The sequence below is a fragment of the Meleagris gallopavo genome, chromosome 6 (genome assembly GCF_000146605.3).
Source record: "Meleagris gallopavo isolate NT-WF06-2002-E0010 breed Aviagen turkey brand Nicholas breeding stock chromosome 6, Turkey_5.1, whole genome shotgun sequence".
Classification (NCBI taxonomy): domain Eukaryota; kingdom Metazoa; phylum Chordata; class Aves; order Galliformes; family Phasianidae; genus Meleagris; species Meleagris gallopavo.
The window spans coordinates 12,064,275-12,075,086 of record NC_015016.2 but is presented as its reverse complement, the minus strand read 5'-3'; the positions used below and the strand labels follow the sequence as shown (position 1 = coordinate 12,075,086).

Sequence of the window (10,812 nt, the reverse complement as noted above, 5' to 3'; positions counted from 1 at the left end):
GAGAACCAAACCAAAACAAAAAAAAAAATATAAAACCATGACACAAACCAAATGTTTGAGGGCTGTGTGGTGAGCAGTTAGCAGAGAAGACCGAGGCAAAAAAATTGTTGAGTGCCTCAGCCTTCTTGTCTGTTGTTACCAGTTTGCTTGTGTCACTGACTAGAGGAGGTAAGCCCTGCTGGACTTCCCATTTCTGGTTGAAGGTACCTGTAGAAGCCTGTCTTGTTCTTTTTGGCATTCCTAGCCAAGATCAGTTCTAGCTTGGACTTGGGTTTCCTGATCCCATCCCTACACAGCCTAGCAGCTTCCTTACATTCTTCCCACAGTACCTGTTCACATTTCCACTGCCTGTGCATTCTCACTGTTCAGTTTGACTAGTTGGTCCCAGTTCAGCCATGCTGGTCTCTTGTCTTCCTTTCCTGACTTGCTACACCCAGGGATGGAAAGCTCTTGCACACTGAAGAAAGCGTCCTTAAAAATCTGCCAGCTCTGCTCTGCACCCTTGTCCACGAGGACAGTTTTCTAGAGCTTTTTGCTGACTAACTCTTTGAAGAGCTGGAAGTTAGCTTTTCCTAAAGTTTAGCTTCCTAATTGCACTCTTCACCTGTCTCATGTCCCTCCAGAGTGTGAATTCAACCACAGCATGGTCACTACAGCCCAGGCAGTCTCCAATCCTGATGTCATTGATCAGTTCATTTCACTGGTGAGCAGCAGGTCCAGTATTGCACCCCTCAATTACTTGACTCAGGAAGTCATCCCCAATGTATTCGAGGAGCCTCCTGGATTGCCTACAGCTCACTGTGCTACTTTTCCAGCAGATGTCCGGATGTAGTCCTATGGAACTGGTCCCAAATCCAGATGGAACAGAGGCTTTGCCACACTGGCTGCAGCTTTCACAAAAGCACTCCACAGCTGTAGATTTGGACTGTGTGATTTTATATCTCTTGGACTCCCTTTTTTCCTAAATTACAAATGTTAAATGCCACTACTCAGCAGATTTCTGACAGGTAGCTCATTAAAATTGGTGACAAATAACATACTGGCTCTTAATCCAGATTTTGTCCCTACAAGATAACGCCCTTCATTTATTATCAATACTTCAGTGAAAGCTCTTCTGCTCCATTGATGCATCAAAAGTTGGATTGTTACAAACACAATGGAATTTGTAGCTTTAGCTTTAGAACTGAATGGCTTAAACCTCCATTGCTTTTTGACTTTGTCCTCAATCAGATATGATGCTTTCTAGGAAATTCCAGCTCTGTCATGTCTAAATGGCATACCATTTAGCACTATGGTCACTCAGATGGTCCACACAAGATCAGTCTACAGTATATATCCATTTGGAAACTGCAGCCAACAAAACAAATACAGTCGTCTTAAAGCTACAATGTGTTTAATCTTAGAAAAGATCCATTAGAACAAAAAAAGTAAGTCAGTCAGTATTCCCTATGGGCTTCTTGTGCTGCATTCAGAACCTAAGCAGACTAAGTCTCCCAAACATTTATGAACCACTGAGTATGAGGCAGTACTCACCTGCTGATCATCTCACTATAAAACCTCAAGGTTCGAGCCTCTTGGGGAAACTGCCTTCAGGCTCAATGTTAGTGATTGCATCAAGGTAAATAGCCAGGAAATGCACAAAACCAATGGTTGCTGTAGCCTCTTCTGTGTATTTCCTGACTGAACTGTAACAGCCCAAATGCGGAGACAATCTTTAGTGTTTATAATAATTTCAGCTTCAATATATTCAGTAAACAGTTAACACACACACCAAAAAAAAGTTTTAACAACATTAAAGTTACAAAGTCAAGCATACAAAACAGGAGGAAACAAATCAGTTCTGTGTACTTTCACTTCTGTTAATTAATGCCTGGCTTTTCTTTAGTCTTTGCCTCTCTGTCATATTATTTCATCCTTCCCATCATTCGTTTCTTACATCCCCTGGAAGTTGCTGCATTTTAATCTCTGTATAATATATACATAACTGTAAACATTTAAATTAGTCATGCATGGTCTTTGTCATTTCTCTGTCTAAGATCTAGCATTTTAGTTCCAGTAATGGGGAGTGATTTGCCCAAGTATCCAAAAAAGGTTAGAAATACTGGAATAAACACAAGACCATGAAGAGCCCCAAACAATATAACAAGAAACATGATCTTAAAAAACGTTCTGAAGATGTAGGTTTTTGCTGCAGCCAGGACAACCACTCCTAACACAGTAGATACTGCTCCTTGTAACACTGGGTAACCAAGCTGGTGCAGAGCTCCTACTGCCTTTTCATTGGCTGATGACTCTCCACTCGTAACAAAGGCATAGGAAATATGCGCAGAAAAATCTACAGAAAATCCAATGCAAATGACCAGGTTAATCATGGATATGGAGTCGAGGCTGATGTCCCAAAATGTCATGAAACCAGCAACACCAACGATAACAGAAGCTATAGCAAAAGTCACCCACAAGCAACACAGTGGGCTGGGAATAAGCACAAGAGAGACAACGAGCATCGCCCCAGCAGCGATGACAACATTCTGAATGGTGTTCTGCACTATTACCAGGTACTGGTCGTAGTAGATGAATGCTGGATGGTACACCATGAGTGGAACTACGCACTGCTTGGCTCTGTCTCTCAACTGATTTAGCAGATTTTTCTCGTCAACGGCTGAGGTGACATTCACTGTCTGGATGAAGAAACGAGAAGCTGCTATTCCTTCCGCAGTCTTGTTAATATCCCACTCAAAACTGGGAAAATACTGGAATAGTACAGGTAAGTTATTAATGAAAAGATCCTTACTGTTTATGTTTATTAAACCACTTCCAGCAATTTCTGTGTATACTCTCAGCCATGACAGCGAGAGGTTCCTGTCTACATAGTTAATGTTCTCTAAATCCTGTACGCAAGCCTCAATGTCATTACGAACAGACTCATCCCAGTAGTTTACGCTGTCAGTAACGACAACCATGACCCTGGGTCCGTAATCTGAAAAGTATTTGTCATCGTCGTCATAGTATGCAATAACATAAGAGTCATCACTAGCCAGATTTCGAAGATCTATGCCCTCCTTCACCTGGGTGCATCCATAAATACTGCCACCCAAATATGCTCCGTACAGCAACACCACAAGAAGCTTGATCCATTTACCTGTCAAGAAAGGACCGTAATACTTTTTGAAGAATATGCTCATGGGATGCTCGCTTTCTGTCTCACCGGTTTCTGGCTCAGGCGGCTCACTAGAACAGCTGCCTAAACAACACGCGTTATACAAGCAGGATTTCTTTCCTACTTTCACTTGCACACAAGTTAACCAGTGTTGGTTTCCTTTCACCCTTTTATGATTTAACGCGATAACTGCCCCAAAGAAGGTAATGACATAGACATAGCAGAAGACAAAAGGCGGTCCCGGTATAGAGGCAGAACGACCTCACAGAAGGAAAAGAAGTCCAGGTGCCAATGAAGAAGGCCAAGACATCTGTGAGAGTGGTGATTGTCACAGAAAGCGCTGCTTCTCTGTAAGTCTCGGCCAGCCGAGATTTAGTGTCTGATTTGCTGCCTTGCTTGAGCTTTGTTCCCAGGAGAGATCATGATAAACATGTCATCCACACCAACTCCTGCAAGAGGAGAAAAAGTTAACTCTGCATGGCACAAGGCAGCTTCCACCGACACCCAGCAGAAGTACCACATAAGCAGCATTTAAGGCTGCACAGAATTTTCAAAAAGCAAGCGAGGCTACTTGCTTTAGTGCTGATGTGAGTTTAAGATACAAGAAAACACGTCCTTTGGATGCACTTGGCTCTACTACCTTTCAAAAACTCACAGTGACCTGTCACATCATTGATCCTTCACCCAGCTCTGCTGGAGTACTGAGCACACCTCACCCACCTCTGGTGAGTGTTTTGTGTCTGCTGTTCAAGTACCCACTGATATAGGTGACAGAGATACAAATACACTGCTTATTCTGACAGTTCTCTATTCTCATCTTTAGAATTACTCCTGTTACCCCTGGAATCTGCAGCAAATTAGGCCAATTATTTCTTGCTCGGTCTTCTGCAGACAAGGAGAAGTCACTGAAGTTTGCAAGTCACTCCCATTCCCTCTTCACTCTTCCCAGTTTTTCCTAAAAGTTTACTCGTGATCTCTCTAAACTAACTTATTTTTAAAATTTGTATTATTTATTGAGCTTTACTTTCATCATGATTCTTAAATTGCTTTCTTATATTAATTAGGCTTCACATTTTTACAGATATGCCATCATATGCTACTCATCAGAATCCTGGAATAACATGCCAGGAAAACTCTGGGTCCTAGATTAGAGTTTTGCCAAGACACAAGAGAAAGTAAGCAGAAGCTAGATGTGAAAGTTACAGATTAATAGAGATGCAATAGATGATACTGCTAAGCAGAACAGATGAAATCACTATATGCTGTATCCACAACTGATTGGCTGTAAGAGGGCAATTACGAATTATTTGTAAAATTAAGTACTTATCTTGATCACAAGCATTGACGAGACTTAGTGTTAGTCAACATTTGAATCAACACAACAGCAAAAAAGAACTTATGTTCCCAGTGGTAGCTGGGAAGAGTTGCAAGTGTTTCAGGAGGCATAATCAATTCACAGGAAGTTTGGTGAACTGAAGAAATACTAATATAACTTTCAGAATTACAGCAGATCAGTGAGAGTAAAAGCAACAAACACAAAGAACTGCATATAGAAAACATGGAGAATAAATGGTTGTGTAGTTGAAACAAATCTGGGTTAAGGGAAGGACAGAAAATACAGCGCAATCAGCCAAAGAAGGCAAGAGCACAGAAAGCAAGAATAATATATGGATGAGTGCTGGTCTGAGTACAGGTACTACAGTGGCAGGTGGCTGAAAGCACTCTGTTCTTCCCCAGGCCTTTCACAGAAAGCCCATTTTGCAAAGCAGGCACAGCTGAATGTAACAGCTGGTGAATTTAGATAAACTGAACTTGGAGTTACCCTATATCTGGCTTCAAAAACTACAAGAAGTCAGATCCCTCTGCTATCAGCAAGTTTGTGTCAAGAAAGAGGTGCAGCAGACACATAAGGCAGTAATGTAGTCCACTGAAGAAAAAAAAAAAAAAAAAAAAAAAAAAAAAAGGAGTTCGAACAACAGGTTTGTATTTTCAAAGGGGGAGACCTGCAGACCATCAGGCAGGAAAGTAGAAGCAACTGATCACAAATATGTGAAAAATGAATGCAAAAGAAACAATTATCCACAAATATTCCAAACATGATAACACACTGATGTCACAGGATCATAGACTTTGGAAGAGACCTCTGTAGATCATCAACCCCCCCACTAAAGCAGGTTCCCTAAGTAGGTTATACAGGAAAGTGTCCAGGTGGGTTTTGAATATCTCCAGAGAGGAGACTTCACAACCTCTCTGGACAACCTGTTCCAGTGCTCTTGTCACCTCCAAAGTAAATAAGTTTCACCTCATGTTCATATGGAACTTCCTGTGTTCCAGTTTGTGTCCATTGTTCCTTGTTCTGTTGCTGGGGACCACCAAAAAAACAGCCTGGCCCATCCGCTTGACTCCCAGCCATTAGATATTTATAAGCTTTAGACAGATCCCCACTCAGTCTCCTCCAGGCCCCTCATCTTCTTTTGTGGCCCTCCACTGGACTCTCTCCAGCAGCTCTCTGTCTTTCTTGAACTGGGGAGCCCAGAACTGGACATAGTGCTCCAGATGTGGCCTCACCAGGGCAGAGTAGAGGGGAAGGATCACCTCCCTCTATCTGCTGGCCATGGTCTTCTTAAAAAATGCACCCCAGGACATCATTGGCCTTCTTGGCCACAAGGGCACAGTGCTGCTCACTGGCCAACCTGTTCCCCAAAACGACACCCAGGTCCTTCTTTACAGAGCTCCTCTTCAGCAGTTCATCACCTAAACTCTACTGATGCATGCAGTTATTCCTCCCCAGCTGTAGGACTCTACATTGCTCTTGTTGAACCACATCAGATTCCTCTCTTCCCAATTCCCCAGCCTGTCAAGATCTTGCTGGATGGCAGCACAGCCTTCTGGTGTGTCAGCCACTCCTCCCAGCTTTGTACCAAAAGCAAACTTGCTAAGGGTGGACCTTATGCCTTCATGCAGGTCACCGATGAGGATGCTGAACAAGACCAAACCCAGCACCAAACCCTGGGGAACACTGCTAGTTACAGACCTGCAAATGGACTCTGTACTACCAATCACAACCCTCTGAGCTCTGCTTCCTAACATTACCTACAAAGATGTTTTGCAAGTCAGCGTCAAAAGCCTTACTGAAGTCAACAAGAAAGGATGTGTACTGTAAAAGACCAGTAAGATTATTAAGAGCTAATTACATTCTAAAATACACACTCATAAGCATGGAAATGAAATTACACTCAGCAGCTATCTCCTCCCAGATTTAGAATCTTCTAGTCCCACAATATACATGACCAGCAAAGATAAATTACAGTACTCAATTAAAACTGAAAAGAGAGATAGTTTTGTAAACAGCCGTTTATAACAAAAAGTGCTTCTACTCAGTGCTTGCTCTGTGAAGGACCACCAAGCACCTAATTGTGTGCAGAATTAAAACATAAAACTCTGCATGGATTCTGACCATGTGCTTATTGACTATGCGCACCATGCATGAATTCCACTAGGCATAACAATATAATGTCTTGAAATTAATCTATTTATATACTTTAATCAGCCTGTTAGAAGGCAGCATGATAATAGTCCTCTAATAATGGACTGTTAAAAAAAATTCATTATCTCTGATGTACATGAAAGAATAAGGAATGATTAATTTAATGTTATCACAGAAACCTCAAGAGTTCTTGAGATAACCATTATAAACAGCTTTTTGTTTAATTATCAGTGGGTTCCTAAACACATTTGGCAGCAGCACTGAGTGTGCCCCCTCACTAACTTCCCCCTACACCCCAACTTCTGATTCTGATGGAACAATTTGCAGCTTCTAGCATACAGTGATTAAGGAGTGATCTCAGTGCTCAGCCCTACCACTTTCATACCATGAAGGAAAGCCTGAAAATATAACCACAGACTGTAAACATAAGCAGACATCCAAACCCACAAAGCAGAAAAATAAAAAGCACAGAAATTTCATTCTAGAAATGTCTCATGATTTCTAATTAAGCTTGTGACCTTTAAATGTTTGGGATTGGCACTCATCTCTCTGAGCCAGAAACCCAGGAAAGGATGAGCCAGAAGGGGGTGCTGCATGGTGTTGAGCCACACAGCTCCTGGCAGTCAGGCAGATTTGAAAGCAATTCTTCTAAAATAAAGATCATTGGTTTGCCTTAATCCAAAAACCAAATTCACCATGATATTTATAAAGATCTGAAGAGACTGTGCGCACAAATGTGCGCAAGAACTTCTTTATGGTGAGGGTGACGGAGCACTGGAACAGGCTGCCCAGGGAGGTTGTGGAGTCTCCTCCTCTGGAGATATTCAAGACCTGCCTGGACACCAACTTGTGTGACCCGGTGTAGGGACCTGCTCTGGCAGGAGGGTTGGACTCAATCTCTGGAGAACCCTTTCCACCCCTACAATTCTGTGATTCTGTGACTGCTTTCAGACATTTTTCAGCTTCATGAGAGGTCCTTTGTTAAAATTTGGAGCTTTTGCATCCAGGCAACAAACACACAAATACCAAACACATTTGAATTCATGAAACAAAGAAAGGTCCTGTCTCCTACTTGCATTAGACACCCAACACAACTTTGCACAGGCATCCAAACTTTTGGCTTCCCTGGGCAACACTGAGTAAAGAGGAATTATCTTGGGCCACATGTAAAGGATATAATATAGTTAATGTGTACGTACGTACGTACGTACACACACACACACACACAAGCTCTATTACTTATATAAGATATTTACTAAAAAAGAAAAAAAGAGGGCAACAAAACCATAAAAACTAAAACATAAAATTAGTGGGTTGGACTCGTAAGACCTGCAGCCTCTAACAGCCCAGGAGGTCCATGAGCTTTCATCAGCAAGGGATTAAGACCAAGAAAACCTCACATGAGTGTATCACATAAGTAAGATTTTTAAAGGTATAATTTATTTCCAGCAACATTATTTGAAGATGTTTTGAAAGCTAAGCTCCGGCTGTCAAGTGGTCTGTCGAACTGTGACACAGTGATATTCAGTAATTTCCTTGTGCTCTTGGAGGGTACTGATTCTAAGAACAAGCATCACGTCAATGTTTCACCAAAATGAGGCTGCTTGAAATCATTATATTGCATAGGAAATTTCAGATCTTATAAAAACAAGATGAACTTTGAAATTGCAGACTGTCCTGATATGCTCAGGCCTGATTTTATCTAATCAAAACCCAAGTAACTTAATTTGCACGTTCAGATGATAATACACGTACTGGCTTTAGTCTCTGCTGGTTTGGTGAAGTTGTGCACATATTCCTTATTGCCCACTGCTGAGCTAAGTATGAACCAACACCCACAAGAGAGTAACACTGTCAGGTTGTTTTAATTCCAGCTTTTCTCTTCATACCGGAGCCCAACACACTTTTTCTACTTACCAAGAATAAGAAATGGAGCAGTTGCTACGGTTGCCACAAACGGCACTCCACAGTACATCAACAATCCAAAGCTGCTTAATACAGCTAAACCAGAGGAAAGCACTCCACAGCATGCAAGCCAGACGTTATTTCTTACACAGCTCAGCCTGAAAATGTTTTAAGGAACAGTTACACATCAAGTATTTCACCAAGGCATCTGGCATGAAACTGAATTCTCTGCAAAGATACAGATTGTATCCCATCCATGAAGAGAACCCCATGAAAGTTGCTATTTGCTAAGATTACTCCCATGTGTCAGCATTAAGACAAAATGAATTTCTACGGCAGGTGCTAGATACATTATTACTGCTGGCCAGTTACAGAGAAATGCACCTGAGAGTAAAATATGCACACTGATCTTTGTACAAATAAGCTAACAGCTACAGTGAAGATATGTACCTTTGAGAGTTTAGACTTAGCATGTTCAAACAGGTCATTCATTTTTAGAGGCTCTGTCCAGGTCCTTAGGGTAGTGTCAGTATAGTATGAATGCATCTCCTGGACTGTAAGTACTGTGCTGTAGAGAAGCTTTACAGCATACAGACCTGTTATTGGCCAAGATGCCCGCAAGGACTGGATCGAGGATTTCCCACGGAGCACTCCCAGGGGGAGACTTTGCATGTGGCAGCACTGTAATGGGACAGTAGAGCTACCTTGTGCCCCATTAGAAGTATCCTCCAAGCTCTAGAACGCATCCAAAGTTTAAGAGAACCTCTTGGTTCCAAGCAAGATAAATCTGGTAAGCTACAATGTCCAATTCAAGTTGCACCCTTTTGAGTAAGCCATGATTTTTACATACATAAAAAGCTGCGTAGGCTGGAACTGCATCCAGCTGAAACCTCCTACTAGACTCTAATATGAGAAGCATATCACAGCTGCCTAACTCTTGGGAGGTCAGTGCAGTACAGAGTAATTCAATGGGTGTACAGATGTGACTTGGTGGAACCATCCTTACTCTGCTCCCAACTGATGATGCCTGAGGCAGCTGATACCCAAAACTGCATGGCCTAGTTAGCATGGTGCATCACACAAGATCTAGTTAAAGAAGCCCACCCTCTGAGCAGAACTTTATGCCTCAAGCACAGCACACAAACCCTTCCCTGTAGCTGACAAATGTAGGACAGCTCACCTTCTACCTGAACAAAGAGACGGCAGCCTAAGTTCTTTGTGAAGGCAGGGAAGGCTCAGGATTCTCCGAGTAAGCAGAATGCTTAGAGACTTACACAGTTGCAGCAACTTGTAAAGTTACCATTGATTCAACAGTTCCACAACTGAGGTGACAGAAAAACAGTGCAACAAGACCTGAAAACAGAATACTTCCTCCACACTTTCTGGCTTCCTTCCCTTTTCAGACTTGTCTTTACAAAGTGTTAGCACAGCTCTGTACTGCACAGAGCAGCCAGCAGCTCAAGGTCTCCTTCCTGTGTAAGGTCAAGTAGGACCTGGTGGCTGTGCCTGTTTGTGCCACAGTTACAACACTGACTGCTAAGAGTATGGTTTGTTGTGGTTGTTAACATAACTGCAAAACACACAAACATACCATTAACAAAAAAAAAATGATTTTTATGAGATGAGGACCATATAAATGACTGATGGCTTCACAGGATGGACTACTGGGTATGAACATTCAGGCTGCACATGACTGAACAGAAGCCCTGTTCAGGGATTCACCTGGTGCTCTGCACGAACTCCTCTTAAGCACATGGGAAGCACGCTCACATTAGAGTGAAAGTGAAAAAATGCGTTTTGCCTATGATTACATTTCACCAGGGCAGCGTCTTCAGAACCAATTCGCTCAGCAGCAGCCGGAGGAGCCCAAACCCCGCCGGACTCGGAGCGAAAGCTCGCAGACCCGGGGCTTACAGGTACTTTACCTCAGGCAAGAGACGACCGAAAAGGTGATCGTCAGGAAGTACGTGATGGAGAAGAGCGGGATCACGCTCTTGGTGTTTCCCTCAAACTCCTCTTGTCTGGACAACGAAGTGAAGTACGTCACCTGGAGCGAAAACAGCGCGAGGTCAGAGCGCGCGTTTCCGCCCCACACGCCGCTCGGCCCCGCTCCGCCGCAGCCGCAGCCCCCCGCCCCGGCGCTACCTCGACGGCCTTGAGGTTCAGCTCCCGCAGCTTCGCCGGGAAGTCGCGCAAGAACGTCTCCAGCCACGCCCGGCTCTCGCCCGCCGCGCCGCCGTCCTCCCGCAGGTAATACACCAGC

General features: G+C 43.1%; 2 protein-coding genes across 2 annotated transcripts in view; one reads left to right on the top strand and one right to left on the bottom strand.

The window, feature by feature from the left end:
* LOC104911391 (putative inactive phenolphthiocerol synthesis polyketide synthase type I Pks15) overlaps positions 1-832 on the top strand; it is a 16,386-nt gene extending 15,554 nt beyond the window's left edge. The window contains exons 7-8 of the mRNA XM_031554022.1: positions 143-168; positions 624-832. Of these exons, the coding sequence (XP_031409882.1) occupies positions 143-168; positions 624-832 (235 nt within the window). The remainder of the gene's footprint in view (positions 1-142; positions 169-623) is intronic.
* A 544-nt stretch (positions 833-1,376) lies between these two features.
* PTCHD3 (patched domain containing 3) lies at positions 1,377-10,811 on the bottom strand (the record flags this gene model as incomplete). The annotated part of the gene is given in 7 exon segments (XM_010712512.2): positions 1,377-3,389; positions 3,391-3,545; positions 3,548-3,574; positions 3,577-3,606; positions 8,562-8,707; positions 10,475-10,596; positions 10,695-10,811. Coding segments are annotated over 7 exon segments (1,983 nt in total), but the record flags the coding sequence as incomplete, so codon positions are not given.
* Position 10,812: the final 1 nt, after the last annotated feature.